Below are 24,868 nucleotides of genomic sequence, written 5' to 3'. Positions count from 1 at the left end.
CTATAAATAAAAATATTATACATAAAATATACAACTAATAATAGAATATATATATATATATATATATATATATATATATATATATATATATATATATATATATATATATATATTGTCTATTGTGTATTCTATATATACTTTCTTTTCTTTTCAATATTTATCTATTTTTTATTCAATATTAATTATTTTTTAAAAGTGGAAGCTCCTGTCATGTATGTGTAAGCATACTTGGCAATAAAGCTCATTCTGATTCTGATTCTGATAAATAAAATTAATATAATAAATATGATGATAAAATTGGTCTGCACAATATCTGTTTATCTCAATAATATTATGTTGAATTTTTGTCTTTTTTATTATTGAACACTGAACAAGTGATAATTAAGCTCTCATGCATCAGTCGCCAGCCACTGACTTTATAGAGAGACTGTTTAGCCCGAGAAGGAACACTTGTGTTAAAACTAATGGTGGAAAGTGGAACACCAAATATGGCGGATGAAGAAAAGGAAGTCCCGCCTTATATGTAAAAGAGCCAATCACCTTTTAGAAACAGACATCATCTGTCAGTAAACTCGCGCATGCGCATTAGCTGGACTATCCTGAAAAATAGCGTTGTTGTTTTATTTTACATGAACTGAGCTAAAGAAGAGCAATTTATAAAACCATTGTTGTTAGATTTAATTGTTTATTTGAAATATGCTCTTTGATTGTAGTCTTGATCAACCGTTTTGGGAGACCTGGTCTTTACCCATTCAAGTGAATATGAGCCGTACTTTTATGCCACTTGTATCCAGAAAATAGCTGCCAAGGAGCGTTCCAAAGACGGCCACCGAGTGGACCGACTTGCCTTGAAAAACACTTTGCTTTATGTCACTTGCTTGGAGACATCATTTAACAGTTACGGCGGCATAATATATTTTTAATCTATACTGACTTAATAGTACTTCTACTCTCTATTTATTTTTTTAAACAAAATACCATTTTAAATATATATATTTTTTTACTTTCTTGCAGTGTTTTTGGCTGTTGTTTCGCAGTAAGGCGCTAGATGTCGCAGTTCAGCGCCTGTGATGTCAGGTTAACCTGCTGAAGAAGAGAGCGTAGAGGGATTCTAATGAAGCTTCTCCTGAACACATCTTCAATGGCTTAAAAGAGCGACTTTCTATTGGCTTGTTACACAGGGACTGTGCAGTAGGTGCTAAACAGCATTGTTAAACTGTATCTAAACTGCTCTGAGTTTTGCATGTTTCAGATCAAAGTGTGCAGAAGTCTCAGTCATTGAGGCCGCGCTCATATCTGCAGCTGCAGGACTTTTTCGTTTATTTATTAGAGTAAAAATACAATTCTAAATATAACAGATGAACTCATATATGCCGTGGCTTGTTAGCTTACACCAAATACTATTCTAGTGTTAATGGCTGTGTCTCAAAACCTTGTGAGCTATCTATCTAGACAACATTTTTGGGGCATCAAATGCGCGTTAGAACGTTCGAATCGAAACGAATGCTCGAACACACATATGATGCCCAGAAATAATATCGAACGTGCATATAATGCCCAGTAATAGAATCAGATGTTCAAACACGTACAGTATGTGATGGCCAGAAGAAGAGTCGAATGTTCAAATATGTATATGATGCCCAGAAATAGAATTGAACATTCAAACGCATCTATGATTCGAATGTTCGAACACGCATATGATGCCCAGAAAAAGAAACGATCTTGCCTAGAATGCCCAGAAATAGTACTGAACATGCATATGATGCCTAGGAATAGAATCAAATGTTCAAACACGTTTATGATGCCCAGAAAAAGAATCAAATGCGACTTTAATGTCCAGAAATAGTATCGAACGTTCGAACGCATCTATGATGCCCAGAAATAGAATCGAATGTTCGAACACGCCAATGATGCCCAGAAATAGAATCGAATGTTCGAACACGCCAATGATGCCCAGAAATAGAATCGAATGTGCCAATGATGCCCAGTATAAAATCAAATGTTCATACACGCATATGATGCCCAGAAATAGAATCGAATGTTCAAACAGGCATATGATGCCCAGAAAAAGAATCAAATGTTTGAACGTGCATATGAAGGCCAGAAAAAGAATCGAATGTTCGAACGGGCCTACGATGCCTAGAAATATAACTGAATGTCCGAACACCCATTTGATGCCCATAAATAGACTGGAATGTTCAAACGTGCTGTAATGCGTTAATCTTAAATATGCACTATTACTTATTGCATGACATAAACTTCTGCCGAGACCAGAAATGCATGAAGTATAATGGAATATGTCCACTGCAGGAGATGAAGCGTGCCAGGACGGAACAGATCCAGTACGCAGTGACCCAGTATCTGAAGAGGAGGCAGTACATAGATACAGATGGGTCTTTGAAGGGCGCCAAACTCTCCCAGTCTGCGGAGGAGATGGCTGCTAGTCTCACAGGTAACAGCCCTTTAAATGTGAGTTCTCAGTTGTATTTTAAATGAATGAACTAGATTTTTAGAGTGGTGTTCTCTCTCTTATTCTGTAATGTGCAGTTCATACAGAGTCCAGCTGTGCAAATGTGGTGTCTGCTGCCCCCTGCCAGTCAGACCCTCAGCAGTATGAGACCCAGTTCTCTAGACTGCGCTCCTTCCTGAAGGGTGAGAGATTGCATTAGAGACGCTCTTTCCTAACGCTTTAGTACCTTTGGCTCTGTTCTTGGTTGTTTTTTTTAAAGGGATAGTTCACCCAAAATTGGAAATTCTCTCAGTAATTCAGCCTCATGTTGCTCCAAACTTGAGGGTGAGTTTTAATATTTGGGTGAACTATACCTTTAACAACCTCATTCTGTTTTAGATGCAGAGGTGCCGTTGAGGAAGGAGGTTAGCGGCATGTTGTTTCCACTCTTCCTCTACTTGCACTTGGACATGGCGCAATGCGGCCTGAAGGGGGCGGTAGACTCGTTCTACAGTCGCTTCCACTCGCTCTTCCAGCAGGACCCTGAACAGAAAGCCATCGTGGATCTGCTGCGAGGAGCCGTCACATTGCAGGTCAGTGACCAAGGCAACATCTGAGTGTAATGCATTTCAAGACAAATGTCCACATACAGTCTTCAAGTCATGATAGAATGACCGTATTAATGATAATAATAAAAGGTGCACATGAATGCCACCACAGTGTCATAATTACCAGCGGGAAATTTTGGATCTTCTTTAAGCCCTGACTATTCGATTTGGGGGCGTGTCAAATAAAGAATCATGGCGGCAACAAAACTTGCAATCCCAGTTGCAAAAATTCACATTTCAGTGTTTGTTGTGACTTCAGAAATGTTTCGCGAATTCAGATCTGTCATGAAGAAGAGAGGTTGTGATACTCCTTCTGAAGCATTCTGAAGAATGCCTGTTGATTTTGTTTTACAGGATGTGACCTCGAATCCTAAACTTTGCTCCCTCCTGGATCACAAATATGTGGTTCACCTGACAGATCAAGCATATAGCTACTTGCTACGTTACCTGCAGAGTGATGACAACAGCGCCATCTGCTGGGTGCTCAGCTCACATGTACAGGTATGAGCAATGTCACTCTAGCGGTCTATTTTTGTGGTATAATCTATTGCAGATTTGTGGTTGGTTGCTTTATATGTGGGTTAGATGGTCTCTTCCGGTCTAAGTGGGCCGTTCTTAATAATCTACAACGAGGGGGGCCTGGGTAGCTCAGTGGTAAAAGGTGCTGGCTACCACCCCTGGAGTGCGCTAGTTCGAATCCCAGGGTGTGCTGAGTGACTCCAGCCAGGTCTCCTAAGCAACCAAATTGGCCCGGTTGCTAGGGAAGGTAGAGTCAAATGGGGTAACCTCCTCACGGTCGCTGTAATGTGGTTCGTTCTCGTGGGGCGCATGGTGAGTTGAGCGTGGATGGCATGAAGATTCGTCCTCCACCACCCGGATTGAGGCGAATCACTACGTGACCACGAGGACTTAAAAAGCACATTGGGAATTGGGCATTCCAAATTGGGAGAAAAAGGGAAATGAATAAATAAATAAATAATAATCTGCAATGAGGTCTGCCCTTGCCGATTCACCAATAGTCAAAGACTAACCATGATCTAAATCGGAATCCCTCCATCCTTTTTCTGGTTTTTAATTAGCCTCATATCGCAAATATTTTCTTAGGTGGAAGTGACAGCAGCACGTCAAACTGACTACCAATTGTATGGTGCGGGGCTTGCAACGGGAAACGCAAACTCCACTTCCTCTTCCTCCGCTACCTGGACTGCAGTTGACAGGTTTGAGGGGGCGGAATCTGTAGATGTCACAGCAGGGCTACCTCAGAACGAGGCTGCATTGGATGCGTTGCAGGACTGCATCAAGCGTGTGCGTGAGGGACCGCCTTCCCTTACCACTGTCTGCTTCTACACATTCCAGCACACGGATCAGCTGCTGAACACTGCCGAGGTGTCGGCGGACAACCGCTTGCTGGCGGCAGGGTTTGATAACTCTGCCGTCAAGCTGTGGAGTTTACGGGCGCGAAAGTTGAAGGCGGGGCCTCACAGGGTCGATGTGTCGAAAATAAGGCTTGCCTGTGATGTGCTGGAGGAGGAGGTGAGTGAACTCTCAATCTGAGGGTGTGTAGTGATGAACTGTTGCTTAAATATTGTATTCATACCTGCATCGTTATGTGCACATCTCAGCGTTTCCTTATTCTTTTCTAAAGTGCTTCCTTAGTGTTTCCTGCAAGATTTTTCTGCAGTGTTTCCTCAGTCTTTCTTACTGGATTTTACCTGCAGTGTTTCCTACAGGATTTTCCTGCAGTGTTTCCTCCATGTTTCCTACAGGATTTTCCTGCAGCTTTCCTAAATAATTTTCCTACAGTGTTTTCCACAGTGTTTCCCACTTGATTATCCTGCATTGTTTCCTACAGGATTTTCCTGCAGTGTTCCTAAAGAATTTTCCTGCGGTCAGTGTTTCTGACAGGATTTTCCTGCACTGTTTGTACAGGATTTTCCTGCAGTGTTTCCTCAGTGTTCCCACTGGATTTTCCTGCATTATTTGCTGCAGTGTTTCCCACAGGAATTTCCTGCAGCATTCCTAAAGAATTTTCCTGCAGTCAGTGTTTTCCTCAGTGTTTCCTACAGGATTTTCCCATCTGTGTTTCCTGCAGTTTTCACCGAAGGATTTTCCTTTAATGTTTCCTAGATACGTTTCCTGCAGTGTTTTCCTCAGTGTTTCCCATTGGATTATCCTGCAGTGTTTCCTGAGTGCTTCCTACATGATTTTCCTGCAGCTTTCCTAAATAATTTTCCTACAGTGTTTTCCACAGTGTTTCCCACTTGATTATCCTGCATTGTTTCCTACAGGATTTTCCCATCTGTGTTTCCTGCAGTTTTCACCATGGGATTTTCCTTTAATGTTTCCTAAATATTTTCCTGCAGTGTTTTCCTCAGTGTTTCCCACTGGATTATCCTGCAGTGTTTCCAAAAGGATTTTCCTGCAGTATTACCTGCAGTGTTTCCTACAGTATTTTCTGGCAGTGTTTCCTGCAGTTTTCCCCACAGGATTTTCCTTTGATTTTCCTAAATAATTTTTCTACCATGTTTCCTACAGTGTTTCCGAAATAATTTTCCTGCAGTGTTTCCGAAATAATTTTCTAACAGCGTTTCCGTCAGGAATTACCTACAGTGATTTCCCCCTTCCCCAAGAAATTGGGCTTAACAACATGCTTAAACTGTAACCAATTTTTTAAAAGTCTTTATTTAAATCCATTTATTTGAGCAAAACTTTGTTTTGGATATGCATGTTAAAATGCGATATCATTATTTTTTTTATTTGCAGTTTTTTTTTATTTATTTTTTTATTAATGAATTAACAAGTAGTAAATCTTTTCCTATATCAGTTGGGGTGTCTGTCCTAACCAGTTGTGATTACTAATTAAACATCAAATATCTTCTAATTGGCTGTCATTTTGAGCAACATTTTCACTTTCAGCTTGGACAGAAAGTTTGCTTTTCGTCAGACCCAATTAGGACAAACCGCATTAAGGTGGTGATAATATTGACCATTTTACTATATAAGATTAAACAATTGTGTAACAATCATTTATCTGACAATGAAGATTCTCTTCTGTTTTTTCATACCTGATTTGATTGATGTTTAGGTGTGTTTAATGAATGTTCTCAATTAAAGTCATGAGTTATTCTTGTTTAATTTGATTCTGAACAGGCAGATGATGAGCACACCTCAGGCAGTGAGATCAAGACCCTGCGCGCTCACAGTGGTCCTGTGTACCGCACATCGTTCCTGACGGACGGCTCCGGTCTGCTGTCATGTTCAGAGGACTCCACCGTCCGCTTCTGGGATTTGAACAGCTTCACCAACACTGTCCTGTACCGCGGTCACACCTACCCCGTCTGGGACTTAGATGTCAGTCCCTGCAGCCTGTACTTCTCAACTGCGTCTCACGACCGCACCGCCCGCCTCTGGAGCTTTGCCCGCACATACCCGCTCCGTCTCTACGCCGGCCACCTCTCTGACGTTGACTGCGTCAAATTCCACCCCAACTCCAACTATGTAGCGACAGGCTCTACTGATAAAACCGTGCGACTGTGGAGCACGCAGCAGGGGGCATCCGTCAGGCTGTTTACCGGGCACCGTGGCCCTGTGCTCTCGCTCGCCTTCTCGCCCAACGGAAAGTACTTGGTATCGGCAGGAGAGGACCAGAGACTGAAGCTGTGGGACCTGGCGTCTGGTACTCTGTTTAAAGACCTCCGTGGTCACACTGACAGCATCACCAGCCTCTCTTTCAGTCAGGACAGCAGTCTGGTGGCTTCTGCCTCCATGGATAATACTGTGCGTGTGTGGGACATACGGAACGCATATGGCACCACCCCGACCGACGGCTCCAGCAGCGAGCTGATTGGACAGTACACGGGCAACACTAGTAATATTCTTAACGTGCAGTTCATGGCCTGCAATTTGCTGCTAGTGACGGGCACTGCGCTAGAAAAACAAGAACAGTGAGAGGCAATGTGTTATTGCATAATAACATGTTCAGGTCACACTTCACCCACAAATCAGAAGTATAAAATTATATTTTGCTTAAATGAAGCCTATTGGACCCTTTGGATTTTTTTGATTCACATTGTTCCCAAAAAATCGGAATATTTAACTTTATCGTTTTTTTCAATCCTCGTAATTCTTATTACTTTCAAAATAACTGTAAAACAGATTTTCTCATGAAAATCAGTGTAAATTAAAGGCAGAACTGTACTACTGTAATTTGAATTTAAAATCATATGGGCAGTACAAAAAAAAAAACTAAAACGAACTCATTTAAAGAACATTGTTTTTGTTTTCGCATGGCAGTAATTTCATTTTTTGTATTACGGTAATGAGAAAAAAAATGGTTTCATGTTCTTTATTATAATTTATATAGTAATTTATATATTTTGGGGGGGCATGCGCAGTTTTTTAAAACATTCACTTGTGTGTGTGTGTGTGTTTTGTAAAGAGAGAGCTTTTGAGATGTTTTGGTTCACTTTTGGTGGTTATAATGCGTGTTGATGCCTCGTGATATCAGAGGTCTACAGCCTGCTGTTCTCTTATAGATGTAATTATCAGTCATATATTTAAAAAAAATGTTAGGTCATCAAAACTTCTATTCTGGATCTTTCAGCTCATAACCTTGCTGTTGTTCTATTGATGGCTCACTTTTCTTTTTACATTAGAGTTATAAAGGTAAGGCTAAACACATATTCAAGACTTATCTAATGCATACATGTCTGGATTTTCTCTAGGAAGCCATTTGAACTTATTTCTTCCTAACAATAGTCCCAATTCAGGACTGTCAACCTTTATCAGAATAGATTTACATTTTAAATTTTTATGCATTTGGCAGATGCTTTTATCCAAAGAAACTTACAGTGCCCTTATTACAGGGACAATCCCCCTGGAGCAACCTGGAGTTAAGTGCCTTGCTCAAGGACACAATGGTGGTGGCTGTGGGAATTGAACCAACAACCTTTTGTTTACCAGTTCAGTGCTTTAGTCCACTACACCACTGTCACATCTAATTTTCACAACTGGAGGGTTTGTCGGCTGACCAATCAACACTAATTTACAGAAGTACTTCTATATCTCACAGCCTTGTTTTCATTTGCATCCAGTTACCATAAATATGTTGTCTATCCTGATTAAAGTTCATAAGGATGGAGTTTAAGAGGTTTACATCTTTGTTCCATCAAGGTTAACTGAGCTTAGCTCAGCAAAAGTATACAGTTTTGTTTAAAAATAATGTTATTTTTCCCCATGATAGCTCGTTAATCCGATATGAAGGTGAAACTGATGCAGTGATTCTATCAGGTGTCACAGTGGCCTGTTGAAGAGAGTAAAACATCAGAGTTTGTTCATTATTTGAGTTTTCTTGCATCTGATTTTGAAACCATGCACTTAGTTTTTTTGTGAGCTGCTGTGAAGTTTCTTAATGGTTTGTTCTGGTCTCGAGTGCTGTCTATTCCTATTCCTGATAGCCAACGTAGTCATGGGCCACTTATGTCTCTTAGAAAATGTGGAAAAAAAGATGAGCGTTTGTATTTTTCATTGCTGTCAAAAGAAATGCGTTGTTTTTGCATCATGCATATACTTGTAAATATATTTTTGTAACATTCTCGCTGTCTGGTCCTCATTTGTCAAGCCAGTATATAGTATTGCACACACTTATATCTGAAGTAAATTAAAATATGTTCTCTTATCTCAGCTTAACATGCAGAGACAATTATAAGTAAGCCATTGATAGGTTAATTTTCTCGAAAACTAAATACTGTGTCTCTGTGGCGCTTTGTTTTGAGCGACCTGTCCAACCAGACACAACAACGCTGACTCGACTAGTAATTTGAGTTTGGGGAGGGACTAGGCCTGTTTTTTCGATCAACAGCAGACGGGGGGCATATTCAGAAAGCTGTTTGTAAACAAACGTTTATTTTTGCAACTCCGTTCGGTGGCGCTTGTTACCCACGACCAAAATTTTACATCAAACTTTCAAGCTATATCCAACAAACTCAGCACAGTCCTTCAACCTGTTCTGACTCAAATTGCAGCATATTTTCTAATCAGCAGATTTCCTGTAGCGGGTGATCAACAATTTCATTTTAAAATTTCAGATAAACTTCAAACTTGTACTGTCAAATTTCCAAGCTTTTTAAACTTGCAGTCAAGGCTTTGTCAAGCCAACATTCAAAGTCCTTTTATAGTTTCTTAATGGACTCTTTGTTGTGAGACACTATAATTTCATGAACCACAGATCTGTTCTATTCATACCACAGTCATACCATAGTAAAGTTCCCAAACAGGTGCAATTCCATCTGCATCTGGAGAGTGCCGTCTGCTCTACACGCTCAGTCATGGCTGCTTTCACCCAAACCAGTTTCTGCTCATGATGGGCGTGACACCAAACTGATGAGTCTGTCGCCCGGCCAGTGTGGCTGGATTTATCACATACACACTCGTACACACACAACTCACCGCTTCAGATACTCGCACAAGCTTCGTCACCTTCTCTCTGTGGTTTTGGAGCTCAGCTGAGACAAGATGCCGTACAATGCGACCCAGTCAGGAGGCTCTGGGCAGAAGTTCCAGGCAGAGAGCACGCAGGCGGATGGAAAGACGTTTGAACAGCTCCGACAAGAGTGTTTGCAGAAGGGGAAGTTGTTTGAAGATCCAGATTTTCCTGCAGTGGAATCCTCGCTCTTCTACAGCCAAAGAGTCCCGGTGAACTTTGAATGGAAGAGGCCAGGGGTGAGTAATGAACAGCATATGATGCAGCAATGAAATTCACTCTGGAGTTCAGCTATGAGAACATGTGGAGGTGTCTGCAGGATTTAGACCACATGGTTTCAGATTATGTCATTTATAGGGTGAATTAGCAGAATCTGGGACTGTTTTTGCACTTTTGATGACTACCATGTAATGTAATGTCAACCCAACATTTGATCACCAACAAATGAGACCTCAAACACATAACCAACCAGCTACAATATGGTAGCAAGAATGTCACTATAAAAAAAAAAAGTTCAATAATCATTAAAGGTTACACACACTGGCCGAACCTTTTGGAGAACTTCTTAGCTCCTGGCAAAATGGTCAATGGATCCTCCAGCAACTCTATCTTTATGGAAAAAGGTTTCAAGACTCTTGAAATCATGGCCGGGTATGGTGGGGGGGCAGGGGCATTGCCCCTTTAGATTTTTCTTGTGGCTCCCTTCCCTGAAACATCTGACATCCCTCTCCTGGTCCGATGAAGAGACAACCACTTGCCCATCCTAAAGATCAAAATTCCCCCAAAAGATTGTATCTTGGTACCGTCCCTGCTTGAAATACGTTTGTGCCTTGAGTACATACTGTAAAATGGGGTATTTGAGGGTTCTTTAAATGGTGTCTGGAGGTTCTTCAGAGAGTCCCTCCAGTGTGGCAATCTGAGGAACCCTAAATATTTAAGGAATTCTCAAGTAACCATGAGACCATTAGAGGTTAAGTCCCCCACATTACCCACATAATTCATGTGAAAGAATCAGATTTTATTAAACTGGCTCTTATAAAGCCTGCAGAGCAATTTCTGCATGCATCATAATCGAATTTGAGGGCGTCCCCTCAAATCTATGCAATAAAGCTGGTGAAAACCCTACAGACAAACTCATGTGTGATAATTTATAATGACATAATCTCCTGGTTTTGTCATCATTATACCTCAATACTGATGCTCAGCACAAAACAGTTCTTAACTGGCAGGTAAGGGCTCTTGAGGCACCATTGGGGGTTCATCAAATTGCAACCCTGGCAAAACTATGGAGAACAACTAGACACCCTTTCGAAAAGGCTGCAAAGATGGAAGTTGCTGCAAAAACAAAAGAATTTCAATGGTTCTTCCAATAACCCAATCATTATGGAACGGTTTTGAGGAATTTATTGTGTCTAGATGTTCTCTAAAGACAATCCGAGGAACCCCGAATGGTGTCTCAAGAAACTCCTGAATTTCTTAACTGGTCTTTTTACAGTATGAACTGTTTTGGGGGGGGGGTTGAAGAATCTGATGCTGTTCTGTTTTCCTCTTTGATGCTCCTGTGGGTGGATGGATGATTTTGGAATGAATAATTGGAAGTGTGGTTTGTAGTTATTAATGTTTGCAGCGTATAATTACATTCATTCCAAACATGTTGATACGAATTTTGACATTTGTGGCCCATGACAAATTTAATTTTGTGTGTAATTGTATAAAGGTGTCTGGTAAATGTAAATGTACATTTTCATGTTTTATTGAGTCAGCATGACTATGTGCACCTTTAACATGTTTTGCATGATTGTATAGCAATTCAAGGCCTTAAATCAACTGTATTGGCATTTGAACGCACTGCTAGTTAACTACATGACATTTTACTTTTCTTTGAGTCTCAACAGTGGAGCTGTATGGTCCATTTCAATCCATAAGAGACATTTATGAATGGAATGAAGCCATTGCAGTGGGTTGCCATGCAACAGTTTTGGAATGCAGGGTGGAATGTTGCTTTTGTGTAATGCAGGTTATTTATTCATCGTGCTGATTGTTTGAATGCAAAGAGATTCTAGAATCTAGGGTTTGTTTTGGTGGAAATAGGCTATTGGGTTGTGTTTGCTCTTAAAGGGATAGTTCACCTATAAATGAACATTCTGTCATCATTTACTCACCCTTATGGTGTTTCAAACCTGAATGACTTTCTTCTATGAAACACAAAAGCAGATTTAATGCACAATTTTATGGACTGACGACCCTAGTCCCCCTTCATTTTCATGCAACCATAAAAAGTAAGTGAATGATGACTTTGACTGTCAGTCTTTAACATTATGTCTTTTATGTTCCACGTGATAAAGAAACTTGTTTGGGTTTGGAACAACAAGAGGGTGAGTAAATTATAACAGAACATTTATTTTTGGGTGAACTATCCCTTTAAGAACTGGCTGTCAGTGTCCACCAAGTTGTGGCATATCTAATTAGATTATCTTATCAGTTGATCTCCTTAAAACTCCCTAAGGGTCCAAACTCTTCTCGACTCTTCTGTTCTCTTTGGTTTCGATTTTTAGGATCTCTCAATGAAACTACAACTGCATTTCATGTCAGGGCGTTCCCTCAGAGAAGTGTGTGGGCTCCATTGATTGAATCGAAGTTTGAGAATGCAGTAAGAATGTGAACTTGCCCTACACAGGCAGCTTAGGCATTCACACATCATCTACTCTTATGAAACAGTTTTATTAAATCAGCAACTAAGGAAAGAGTTTTTTTTTTATTATTATTGCTGAAGTATTCTCAGGGAAAATGTTTCTTTGATCAGTTGCTCGTGGTATGGACAGTGCATAGAGTAGATATTAATAATGTAGCTGTTTTTAAGGATATTTTCTTTCCTCTGTTCAATTTCAGCAAATCTGCAAAGACCCCAAATTCATCACTGGAGGAGCCACCAGGACGGACATCTGTCAGGGACAATTGGGTATGTTGTGCCATTAACTATGCCAAAGAAGAGCCCTGACATTACCTTTAACGTTTTCTAATTATGTTTATAAGTTACAGAATTGTATGTATTCAGTTTGTAAAAACTAATTGTAAAAATATCTAATCATCCAATTTGCATAGCATGTTTTGCTTCCTGTATCACTGTACAGGAGACTGTTGGTTGTTGGCAGCGATCGCCTCCCTCACTCTCCATGAAGAAACACTGAAGAGGGTGGTACCACATGACCAGAGCTTTGACCTTGGCTACGCTGGCATCTTCCACTTTCAGGTACTGTATGTCTCAACACAGAGTTTACTCTCTCACATTACCCTCTCTAGCTTAAACCTCAAATGGAGGTTAAAACATTATTAAAGCCTGACAAATATGTAAGATCAATTTGTCAATTTATAGGAGGTTTTACAGTGTCATACATATATTTTGTTTCGCAGCTCTGGCAGCACAACAAATGGCTGGATGTGGTGGTGGATGACAGACTCCCGTGTGTGAGGAACAACCTTGTCTTCCTCCATTCTGCTGACAGCACTGAGTTCTGGAGTGCTCTTCTGGAGAAGGCCTATGCCAAGTATACACTTCAGTTTATAAAACAAAACATCTAGCATATCTGTTTTTTTTATTGTTGTTTTTTTTTTTTTTTATAAGACAAGGCAGAAATGGCAAACCTGTTTGTATAAATCAATCGTCTCCTGTGCATTTGCCAGGCTAAACGGCAGCTATGAGGCCCTCAAAGGTGGAAGTACCATGGAGGCCATGGAGGACTTCACTGGGGGTGTGGGGGAGATGTACGAGACCAAGAGCGCTCCAAGCAACCTCTTCAACATCCTGAAGAAAGCCATAGACAGAGGATCCATGCTCGGCTGCTCCATAGATGTATGTTAGGAGAGCTCAGCGGGCTGTACATTAAATTAAACTAGTTTAAAAGTAAAACTAGACTAATTTACTAAAAAGCTCGGCACACTATGCTTAACCCTTGGTTAATGTCTTTATTAAAACCAGATTTAGGCCACTGTTAACCCAGGGTTAAGCAACATCAGGGAAAGTTTTGCGTTCCCTCGCAATAGTTTTTGGTTCCCTTTAAATAGTTTGCGTTCCCTCGCATTAAGTTTTACGTTCCCTCTCAATAATTTAGCTTTGCCTAGCAATACATTTTGCGTTTACTTGCAATAAGTGTTACGTTCCCTTTGCTATACGTTTTGCGTTACCTCGCAATAAGTTTTGGGTTCCCGCCAATAGTTTTCCATTCCCTCGCAATAATTTTTCCATTCCCTCGCAATAAGTTTTGGGTTCCCAGCAAATGTTTTGCATTCCCTGGCAAGAGTTTGCATTCACTCGTAATAGTTTTGCATTCCCTCGCAATAGTTTGTGTTTGCGTTCACTCGCAATAGTTTTTTTTTGCCCGCAATAAGTTTTGCGTACGCCCACAATAAGTTTTACGCTCCCTCCACAATACATTTTGCGTTCGCCCGCAATAAGTTTTACGCTCCCTCCACAATACATTTTGCGTTCCCTTGCAATAATTTGGGTTCCCGCCAATAGTTTTGTGCTCCCTCGCTATAAATTTTACGTTTCCTCCACAAATATGTTTTGCGTTACCTCGCAATAAGTTTTGGGTTCCTGCCAAAAGATTTATGTTCCCTCACAAAAGGTTTTATGTTCCCTCTGCAATAGTTTGCGTTCGCTTGTAGTAGTTTTGCATTCACTCGTAATAGTTTTGCGTTCGCTTGCAATAATTTGCATTCGCTTGTAATAGTTTTGCGTTCTCTCACAATAAGTTTTGGGTTCCTGCCAAAAGATTTATGTTCCCTCACAATAAGTCTCATGTTCCTTCCGCAGTAGTTTGCATTCACTCGTAATAGTTTTGCGTTTGCTTGCAATAGTTTGCGTTCGCTCATAGTAGTTTTGCATTCGCTTGTTATAGTTTTGCGTTACCTCGCAATAAGTATTGGGTTCCTGCCAAAAGATTTATGTTCCCTCACAATAAGTCTCATGTTCCTTCCGCAGTAGTTTGCATTCACTCGTAATAGTTTTGCGTTTGCTTGCAATAGTTTGCGTTCGCTCATAGTAGTTTTGCATTCACTTGTTATAGTTTTGCGTTCCCTTGCAATAATTTGTGTTCCCGCCAATAGTTTTGTGCTCCCTCGCTATAAGTTTTACGTTTCCTCCACAAATATGTTTTGCGTTACCTCGCAATAAGTTTTGGGTTCCTGCCAAAAGATTTATGTTCCCTCACAATAGGTTTTATGTTCCCTCTGCAATAGTTTGCGTTCGCTTGTAGTAGTTTTGCATTCGCTCATAATAGTTTTGCGTTCGCTTGCAATAATTTGTGTTCGCTTGTAATAGTTTTGCGTTCCCTTGCAGTAGCTTGCATTCGCTCATAGTAGTTTTGCATTTGCTCGTAATAGTTTTGTGTTCCCTTGCAATAATTTGTGTTCGCTCGTAATAGTTTTGTGTTCCCTTGCAATAATTTGTGTTCACTCGTAATAGTTTTGCGTTCCCTTGCAATAATTTGTGTTCGCTTGTAATAGTTTTGCATTCCCTCGCAATAGTTTGCGTTTTCTTGCAATAAGTTTTACATTCCCTTGCGATACTTTTAGTGTTCCCTCACAACAATACATTCACATTATAATTGTGCATGTTGCCATTTCTGATTTCTACGATACTGATGTTTTCATATCACTAGATCACAAGTTCTGCCGAATCTGAGGCACAAACCACCACAGGTCTGGTTAAAGGCCATGCCTACTCCGTCACTGGAGTGGAGGAGGTAACCAAAGCAACTGTATTTAATGTTTATTTATCGTTATTTTCTTTTCGTTTCTCACATTCACTCTCTATGATTTCTTTCATCTTGCCTCCACAGGTGAACTACAGAGGAGCAAAGGTCCAGCTGATTCGTGTCAGGAACCCCTGGGGCCAGGTGGAGTGGAACGGCCCCTGGAGCGACAAGTATGTGTTCACTTATGATGACATCACACCTAAAGGACACCTAGAAACATTTTCTTCATTAGTGACGTCATTGTAAAAATGCGCTATTTATAGTCAGTCCTGATTAATTTATTATGCAAGAGAAAGAGTGCAGTTACGGCAATTAATTGAGATGAATAGAGTACAATTCGGCTGGTCATGTGATCTCAACATGATGGCGCTCTTGAATGTGCATCCAGCACCATATATGTAGTATAAAGCAGACTGCTACGAGCCTTTATTTCATGTGCATCCACATCATGTAAGTATATTTTTAAAGATGCTGTTCTACTTCTACTATTTCTGGCTATTGGCAAAGCATTACTGAAGTTTTAAATCAGATTTTACCTAGCAGTTCTTTTGCACATTATGAACTCGACATTGCATTTGATGAAATGTATTTATATTTTTGATGTCAGTGTACATAAATGCTCCACATCTTGTCTTTTCTCAGCTCTAGAGAGTGGAGCGTGATTGATAAGGCGGAGAAAACCCGACTGCTGCAAAACTCCCTGGATGATGGAGAGTTCTGGTGTGTTCTCTAAAGACCCGTTAGGTCAAAATTGCAATTTTGTTGTTTTCAGTCCATGTGTTAGTTTTGAGCGTATCGAATGAGAGTGAAAAACGTTTTTGGAATTTGAAAAACAAATATTCTTACTGTATTCCACACTAAAACAAGCATCCAATAAGCTCATTCAGACCAGAGGAACTAACTCATATGATTTGGTGTGTATCTCAGGATGGAGTTTGGAGACTTTAAAGCCAACTACGATAAGGTGGAGATCTGTAACCTGACTCCAGACTCTCTGACAGATGACACAAAAATGAAATGGGAAGTGAACATGTTTGAGGGCAACTGGATCAGGGGCTCCACCGCTGGCGGCTGCAGGAACTTCATTGGTTAGAGAACTGATCTGATAACAGTTTATTCCTTAAAAGTTTAATGTTGCTTTATTCCGTAATGCAAAACTGAGGCGTATTTCTGATATCCATTTTCTCTCTTCAGATACGTTCTGGACGAACCCTCAGTTTAAGCTTCGTCTGGAGGACCCTGATGATGGGGACAATAAGTGCAGCGTCATCGTTGCTCTGATGCAAAAGAACCGCCGTCGACTGAGGAAAGAAGGGCTTGACATGGAGACCATCGGCTTTGCTGTTTACGAGGTGAGGTGGAAAGCAAAGAAAAGGATTTGCATTTAGAGAACTGGCCGACTGCATTGCACAAAAATATTTTTCTTAGAAAAAAATATCGAAACATTAAAACAAGATACATTTATTTGAGAAACAAAAGTTTTAAGATCTGGAGAATTAAGTTAAATAACTCTCACTCTTGGGGGCCTGGGTAGCTCAGCGAGTATTGACGCTGACTACCACACCTGGAGTCGTGAGTTCGAATCCAGGGCGTGCCGAGTGACTCAGGCCAGGTCTCCTCAGCAACCAAATTGGCCCGGTTGCTAGGGAGGGTAGAGTCACATGGGGTAACCTCCTCGTGGTCACTATAATGTGGTTCTCACTCTTGGTGGGGCGCGTGGTGAGTTGTGCATGGATGCCGCGGGGAATAGCGTGAAGCCTCCACACATGCTAGGTCTCCGCGGTAACGCACTCAACAAGCCACGTTAAAAGATGCGCGGATTGACGGTCTCAGACACAGAGGCAACTGAGATTTGTCCTCCGCCACCCAGATTGAGGCGAGTCACTACGCCACCATGAGGACTTAGAGCACATTGGGAATTGGGCATTCCAAATTGGGGAGAAAAGGGGAGAAAAAAGAAGAAATAAAAGAAAAGTATTATAATTGTTAGATGAGTTTGGAAAACAGTTAGGTGTAGTTCTTCTTCCCACACTGAATTTGAACCTGTTTGCTTGCCATATCCACAGGCACCTAATGATGAAGACTACCAGGGGAAGGACTTTTTCCGTTATAATGGCTCTAAAGCCCGAAGCCGTGCGTACATCAACACGAGGGAGGTGTCTGAGCGCTTCAGACTTCCCCCTGGAAACTATATGCTGGTGCCCACCACCTTCCAGCCGCACACTGAAGCCGACTTCCTCATCCGGATCTTCTCAGAGAAGAAAGCTGGAGCCATGTATGTTTATCCAATCATATATATCCAAAGTATATTAATGACAAATGTCTTGAAGCAAAAAAGGAAACTGAATTGCACTAATTAAAAAATAAATGCATTGCATTAACAGTGCTTGCATTTTTGGGGGATGCAGTTTTACATGGTTATTTCAACTGAAAACATTTTGCACAAAATTTCCTAATTAAAAATTCTATAATAAATATGCACCTTCCAAAGTTCAGTTCTGAAATATTCCGTTTTTTTTTCATCTTTATTATTCGACAGATAATATTCGGTCAGTTGTATTTCACCTCTAAAATTTCAGTGGTTAAAAATTCAGTTGGAAATTCAACCTTAGGAAAAGCAGTGAAGTGCCGATGCACAATCTTCACTTGCTGCTACTAGGCTTCACCACTAGGTGGTGCAAGCAGTGTCGATGCAATACATTTGTTTTTCAATTAGTGCAATTCAACATGCTTATTTTTCAAAGACATTTGTCATTAAAATACTTCCATATACACTGACATCTTAAAATCACAAATTTGGATACACAAATTGATTTATTGTTCTATCATACAGCCAAACAATATGATTTCTTTATTTGTGTTTTCAGTGAGATGGGAAACACCATTGAAGCAGACCTGCCAGATGTAAGTTCTGTCAACAGCCACGAACAGATGATGTGTCGTGTTACTTTATATATATATATATATATAGTTTTCATCGAAATACCATCGTTAGGCTACTAGAGGTATTGTTGCAATAAACTGTGACAACTTGTAATTAGCCGCCATTGATATCAACATCATCAACAAATTTAATTAAACATAATGACAGAAGTATTTGGAAAGCTTTTTACACTGCTTGAAGGTGATCCCACATTTTTTTCTAACAATAACTGTAGTAACTGTGGTTTACAGAAGTCACCATGGTGAATTTTTGTAAAGATTCATCTCTCAGTGCTCAGGAAAGACTCCTCCCAGCCAAATACAGACAGCATGACAGACATTCACTGGCAATTTATGTAAAAACTATGTGTTTTTCTCTGGGACTTGTGCAGCCACCAGTTCCCAACCCTCCTGAGGAGGAGACAGATGAAGAGAAGGGTTTGAGGAGGCTGTTTGAACAGATCGCTGGCTCGGTAAGACACAGAAAAATCTGCAGTATTACACAGTTACACAATTATTATTTAATTATTCAATGACATATACACAGTACATATATATATATATATATATATATATATATATATATATATATATATATATATATACAGTACGTATATACAGTAATAATTTGTATACGTGTGTGTATATATATATATATATTTGGAAAAATCTGAATATAATATATAGACAAAGTATTCTACAGAGATGTGAGGTCTTTAGGATTTACCCTCCTATGTTAGCTCCAGTGGGTCTTAATGATGAGCTCCTTTTAATGTTATACTGTGATGATGAAATTGAGACCAAAATTATTTGCAAATTTATACTATGCAGTGGAAATTATATTTTGATGTGTTTTGTAAACACATGTATTTTGAATTGTGTTTTATGTGCAATCTTGATGATGAATTATTGGATTAAGTGGATTATACTGTATAGCCTTCTTTATTATTTTTGACTTTGGATAGTTATAGTTTTCATGAACTCCTGATGTGGATTTGATATGGTATCTTTAGAGGTGATATCTGTTTGGAATGTCCGCTAGGATGTGTATTCCTCTCTTTTGTCTTTCTAATTGAAAAAAAAGCTAATATACAGTAGGTCTCTGCGGAACAGTAATTGGTGTTTAAGTCTCAAAAAAGGGATAGGTTGTCTTTCTTTTACTGATTGTCATTGGCTATGGCAGTTTTTGTAATTGACCTTGATTGGCTACTCCATATTTTAAATACGCATGTGATACATTCTTTTTCAAATAACTAATATAGGTTGCATGACCGAAACGTATTAATTCATTAAACTGTTTATTCGCAAGCATAAACTTGTCTCATGCATTAACTTGTCTCATTTGTATTTCCTACGCACCTGCTGATAATTTATCAGGTGTGCGGTGGTTTTTTCTTCTTTTTTCTAGATATAGAGAGAGTGAAAGAGACAGATAGATGTATATATACACCGATCAGCCACAACACTGGATAATTTTGTTTTTGGCACCATTCGGAGTAAATTCTAGATTGTTGGTGTCAGACGGGCTGGTTTGAGTATTTCTGTAACTGCTGATCTCCTGGGATTTTCACACACAACAGTCTCTAGAATTTACTCCTAATGGTGCCAAAAACAAAAAACATCCAGTGAGCAGCAGTTCTGTGGACGGAAACACCTTGTTGATGAGAGAGGTCAACAGAGAATGACCAGACTGGTTCAAACTGATAAAGTCTACAGTAACTCAGATAACCACTCTGTACAATTGTGCTGAGAAGAATATAATATCAGAATGCTATTCTGAGATGGGGGCTGGTGCTGTTTTGGCAGCATGAGGGGGACCTACAAAATATTAGGCAGGTGGTTTTAATGTTGTTTCGGTATATACACTGATCAGCCACAACATTAAAGCCACTGACAGGTGAAGTGAATAACATTTATTATCTCGTTACAGTGGCACCTGTCAAGGGGTGGGATATATTAGGCAGCAAGTGAACAGTCAGTTCTTGAATTTCATGTGTTGGAAGCAGGAAAAATGGGCAAGTGTAAGGATCTTAGCGACATTGACATGGGCCAAATTGTGATGGCTAGACCACTGGGTCAGAGCATCTCCAAAACAGCAGGTCTTGTGGGGTGTTCCCGGTAATGCAGTGGTTAGTATCTTCCAGAAGTGGTCCAAAGAAGGACAACCAGTGAACCGGCGACAGGGTCATGGGTACCCAAGGCTCAATGATGCACGTGGTGAGTGAAGGCTAGCCCGTCTGGTCCGATCCCACAGAAGAGCTACTGTAGCACAAACTGCTGAAAAATGTAATGCTGGCTATGATAGAAAGGTGTCAGAACACACAGTGCATCGCAGCTTGCTGCGTATGGAGCTGCAGAGCCGCAGACCGGTCATAGTCCCCATGCTGACCCCTGTCCACTGCCGTAAGCACCTACAATGGGCACGTGAGTGTCAAAACTGGACCATGGAGCAATGGAAGTAGGTGGCCTGGTCTGATGAATCACGTTTTCTTTTAGATCATGTGGACGGCCAGGAGTGTGTGCGTCGTTTACCTGGGGAAGAGATGGCAGTAGGATGCACTATGGGAAAAAGGCCGGCGGTGGCAGTGTGATGCTCTGGGCAATGTTCTGCTGGGAATCTTTGTGTCCTGGCATTCATGTGGATGTTACTTTGACACGTACCACCTACCTAAAGATTGTTGCAGACCACGTACACCCCTTCATAGCAACGGTGTTCCCTAATGGCAGTGTCATCTTTCAGCAGGATTTTGCGCCCTGCCACACTGCAAAAATTGTTCAGGAATGGTTTGAGGAACATGACAAAGAGTTTAAGGTGTTGACTTGGCCTCCAAATTCCCCAGATCTCAATCTGATTGAGCATCTATGGGATGTGCTGGACCAACAAGTCCGATCCATGGAGGCTCCACCTCGCAACTTACAGGATTTAAAGGATCTGCTGCTAATGTCTTGGTGCCAGATACCACAGGACACCTTCAGAGGGCTTGTGGAGTCCATGCCTCAACGGGTCAGAGCTGTTTTGGTAGCACGAGGGGGACCTAAACGATATTAGGCAGCTGATTTTAATGTTGTGGTTGATTAGTGTGTGTGTGTGTATATATATATTAGTTTTTTGTTACCGTTGTACCATAAAACCAAATGGTGCATGAAAATTTCATGGTAATGATTGATTTTTGCAGGGCCTCTTGGCAGGGAATAAAACTAGGCTGTGAGCGTCCTCTTCTGGTCATTTTAAGAATCACCGTATGTGTTTACCTGGTGTATTCCATGTCTCTGTCTGTAGGATAAGGCCATCAGTGCCAGAGAACTGCAGCAGGTGCTGAACGGAGTTCTGAGCAGGAGTGAGTCTGTTCCTTCACATCTTCATGAAAAATGAAGTTTATGTGTTTCTCAAACAAGTGTCTCAGAGATATAGTGCAGTTCTTAAAACAGGTCTCAGATGAGAAATTCTCACTAATGTTAGTCCAGTGCTGTAGGACTACAATGAAAAAGTCTAAATACTAACAAGTCCCTCTCAACACTGTTGTGGTCTCTTGTAGGGAAAGAGGTGAAGTTTGATGGTTTGACCCTCAACACCTGCCACAGCATCATAAACCTCATGGATGTATCCTTTATATGGACTAAAGTTTATGTACATTAATATTCTTATAATATAGGCTACTACATTCTCACGTTTATACATTTGTGACAATTTTCCTCAACTGAGCTCAGGTTGATAACACAGGAATGCTGGAATTCGAGGAGTTCAAAGTATTCTGGGATAAACTGAAGAAATGGATTGTAAGTCATACAGAATGCAACATTTACCATCAGTTTCCTATTAATGACTGTCTTTCATAAAAATATCACATTTTTCTGTAAATAATTAAACTGTTTGGAGAGAAACATTAACACTATTAGTGTGTTGTGAGCTGCTGTAGATGCCACCGTAACTGTTTGTGTCCTATTTTAGATGCTGTTCCTCTCTTTTGATACGGATCGTTCAGGACGCATGTCCTCCTATGAGCTCCGCAGTGCTCTTAACGCTGCAGGTAACAGTCTTCAGATTTAATATAACTGCAGAATATTACTGTATACAGTATAAATAACTATAGAATGGAATATTGTCTGAAATGAATATCAACCCTTTTAAGACGCTGTCTTAGTTCTTTGAAACATTAAATGCAACATAAATGTGAGTTTTACTTTACTCAGGTAGACAGATAATTTTTATGTTTCAATATCTCCACCATGAACAGTCCAGGATCTTAAATGACCTATAAAATGTATATTCTGTTTGTGCTTTCTTTATCAAGGGATGCATTTGAACACAAAGCTTTTGCAGTTGATTTGTCTCAGGTTTGCTGATGAGAATTTTGACATTGATTTTGATGATTACCTGACCTGCATCGTTCGCCTGGAGAATATGTTCCGTAAGTGGGCGTGGCTAAATGTTCTATTTAGGTTCTGTCTAGTCTTTAAAATAGTTTTTTTCTATTAAACTACATACATACATCATCTTAAATGGCCTACAACAATTATTGTGATTTCTTAATACGATTCAGAATGTTCCAAAAACATGTGCAATGTAAATAAAACTTGAAAACCACTTATTTAAATGCATATATTGTCCTTTGTTCCAGGGGTTTTCCAGGCCTTTGACAGGCAAAAGACAGGAGTGATCAGCCTAAACATTCAGCAGGTAACACACCTGGTTTTTCCAGTTTGTAGAGATACTGTAAGTGTGTCTGGGAGCGTGTGATTGCCTGGGGATTTAATATGCTCCAATCAATTATTGTAATATTAAAACGGCAAGAACAAAACTTACTCATCTTATATACATGTGCTGGCGCTCTCTCAGTACATTAAAGGAACAGTTCACCCAAAAATGAAAATTCTCTCATCATTTACTCACCCTCATGCCATCCCAGATGTGTATGACTTTCTTTCTTCTGCGTAACACAAATGAAGAATATTTCAGCTCTGTTGGTCCATACAATGCAAGTGAATGTGACCAAAACTTTGAAGCTCCAAAAATCACTTAAAGGCACCATAAAAATAATCTAGTGGTTAAATCCATGTCTTCAGAAGTCATATCATAGGTGCGGGTGAGAAACAGAACATCATTTAAGTGTTTTCTTACTATAAATCTCCACTTTCACTTTCACATTCTTCTTCATGTGTTTTTGGTGATTCGCATTCTTTGTGCATATTGTCACCTACTGTGCAGGGAGGAGAATTTATAGTAAAGAGGTCTTAAATATTGATTTGTTTGTCACCCACACCTATCAAATTGCTTCAGAAGACATTTATTTAAGCACTGGAGTCGTATAGATTACTTTTATGCTGCCTTTATGTGCTTTTTGGAGCTTCAAAGTTCTGGTCACCATTCACTTGCATTGTATGGACCTACAGAGCTGAGATATTCTTCTAAAATTTCTTGTTTGTGTTCTACAGAAGAAAGAAAGCCATTATTCCCATTCCTTTAAGGTGGCATGTTTATAAAACTGCCATGTGTTTATAACAATCAATGAGGTGAAAGTTCTCAACAAGTCTTTATTTTTTCCACAGTTCCTGTTTTTGTCCATGAATGTCTGAAGATTTGACCAAACGAGAGAGAAGAAAAGCACAAAGGGAACAAAGGAAGACGTTTTAGATGGAGTCAGTTGTGCCACTGTGGATTTTGACTGTTGAATACACTTGTTTTTTGTTTGTTTGTTTAGGGTTCTTTCCCATTAGGCCTACTTCTGAATATGGATTTATGAGAGTTTTGCTGTGATTAAAACTTTCATGAAAATGCTTTGCGATCAAGGTCTCAGTGTTGTGTTCTTGATGTTTACGCTTTTGATTTTTGGTGATTTGTGGAATATTCACCTTTTATATTTGTTGCAACTTGCTGAAATTGTTTTAGATTCTTAAGAACTGCTAAACGGTTTCGCTTTCATCTATAAAGGTGCATGCAAGAATGACCATAACCACGGAAATAAATTAATAAAAAAAAGTGACACAACGAGTTACTGTGGCTGTGGTTACTGGCAAGCTGTGTGAGAGAAACCAATAATTGAAAACTTCAAAAGTCAGAAAATTCTCAAATAAATAAAATAAAAATAAATGCTACTCCTTTTTAAATAAATATGATCATAAACTAAAGGGATAGTTCACCCCAAAATGAAAATTCTGTCATCATTTACTCACCCTCATGTCGCTCCAAACCTGTATGACTTTCTTCTGTGGAACACAAAAGAAGGTATTTTGAAGTGTTTGAACTGTTTTTGTCCATTTAATGCAAGTCAATGGGGTCCAAAACAACATTGGACCCCATTGACTTTTAATGTATAGACAAAAACACTGAGGCATTTTTCAAAATATCTTCTTTTGTGCTCCGCCGAACAAAAAGTCATACAGGTTTGGAGCGACATGATGACAGAATAAATTTTTTTTTGGGTGAACTAACCCTTTAAGTCCACTATCTTTTTAAATAGAAAAAAGACGTCCATGTTAAGGCAAATTAAAATAAGTAGGGGTTGCCTATAGTTTAAGGGTCAACAATAGTTTATAAAAAAAAAAAAAAAAGGAAACAAAAATAAAGCACTTAGAATTCACAATCTTCTTCTCTTTTCATTTAAAATAGTAATCTCGATTTTTATATTATTTATATATCTAAGAGACTCGGTAA

The 24,868-nt window shown here is 39.8% G+C and overlaps 2 protein-coding genes across 5 annotated transcripts; both read left to right on the top strand.

Annotated features, from left to right (window-relative positions):
- The first annotated feature begins 1,063 nt into the window (after window positions 1-1,063).
- LOC127444538 (TAF5-like RNA polymerase II p300/CBP-associated factor-associated factor 65 kDa subunit 5L) lies at window positions 1,064-12,722 on the top strand. 4 transcript variants are annotated; one of them, XR_007897842.1, is made up of 9 exons: window positions 1,064-1,191; window positions 2,311-2,452; window positions 2,548-2,652; window positions 2,849-3,042; window positions 3,412-3,558; window positions 4,162-4,590; window positions 6,208-7,013; window positions 12,428-12,497; window positions 12,670-12,722. XR_007897842.1 is itself a non-coding variant. In XM_051703950.1 (7 exons), the coding sequence occupies exons 2-7, from the start codon at window positions 2,314-2,316 to the stop codon at window positions 7,003-7,005; spliced, it is 1,812 nt and encodes a 603-aa protein (XP_051559910.1). In that variant the 5' UTR covers window positions 1,064-1,191; window positions 2,311-2,313; the 3' UTR covers window positions 7,006-8,650. The 4 variants fall into 4 exon arrangements, 2 of the variants coding, with proteins under 2 accessions (XP_051559910.1, XP_051559911.1); XR_007897841.1 differs by lacking the exons at window positions 12,428-12,497; window positions 12,670-12,722 and adding an exon at window positions 12,094-12,174 and having other exon boundaries at window positions 6,208-7,064; XM_051703950.1 differs by lacking the exons at window positions 12,428-12,497; window positions 12,670-12,722 and having other exon boundaries at window positions 6,208-8,650.
- Window positions 8,769-23,997, top strand: LOC127444537 (calpain-9-like). Its single transcript, XM_051703949.1, has 20 exons — window positions 8,769-9,777; window positions 12,428-12,497; window positions 12,670-12,788; window positions 12,950-13,083; window positions 13,220-13,388; window positions 15,199-15,282; window positions 15,379-15,464; window positions 15,937-16,014; window positions 16,222-16,382; window positions 16,489-16,646; window positions 17,361-17,569; window positions 18,162-18,198; window positions 18,609-18,689; window positions 21,497-21,554; window positions 21,753-21,817; window positions 21,925-21,993; window positions 22,166-22,244; window positions 22,509-22,625; window positions 22,836-22,894; window positions 23,764-23,997. The coding sequence occupies exons 1-20, from the start codon at window positions 9,571-9,573 to the stop codon at window positions 23,788-23,790; spliced, it is 2,067 nt and encodes a 688-aa protein (XP_051559909.1). The 5' UTR covers window positions 8,769-9,570; the 3' UTR covers window positions 23,791-23,997.
- The last annotated feature ends 871 nt before the right edge of the window (window positions 23,998-24,868 follow it).

Source organism: Myxocyprinus asiaticus, chromosome 8, assembly GCF_019703515.2.
Source record: "Myxocyprinus asiaticus isolate MX2 ecotype Aquarium Trade chromosome 8, UBuf_Myxa_2, whole genome shotgun sequence".
Lineage (NCBI taxonomy): Eukaryota > Metazoa > Chordata > Actinopteri > Cypriniformes > Catostomidae > Myxocyprinus > Myxocyprinus asiaticus.
The sequence above is the reverse complement of the archived record's forward strand: the minus strand, read 5'-3'. Positions and strand labels throughout refer to the sequence as shown.

Excerpts from the sequence above, each read along its gene's own strand:
- LOC127444537 (XM_051703949.1), top strand. The coding sequence starts at position 9,571 with ATGCCGTACAATGCGACCCAGTCAGGAGGCTCTGGGCAGAAGTTCCAG. Across the intron at positions 21,818-21,924 it reads GCATCATAAACCTCATGGAT|GTTGATAACACAGGAATGCT; the intron begins GTATCCTTTATA and ends AACTGAGCTCAG. Across the intron at positions 22,245-22,508 it reads CAGTGCTCTTAACGCTGCAG|GGATGCATTTGAACACAAAG; the intron begins GTAACAGTCTTC and ends TTCTTTATCAAG.
- LOC127444538 (XM_051703950.1), top strand. The coding sequence starts at position 2,314 with ATGAAGCGTGCCAGGACGGAACAGATCCAGTACGCAGTGACCCAGTAT. Across the intron at positions 2,453-2,547 it reads GATGGCTGCTAGTCTCACAG|TTCATACAGAGTCCAGCTGT; the intron begins GTAACAGCCCTT and ends TGTAATGTGCAG. Across the intron at positions 2,653-2,848 it reads ACTGCGCTCCTTCCTGAAGG|ATGCAGAGGTGCCGTTGAGG; the intron begins GTGAGAGATTGC and ends ATTCTGTTTTAG.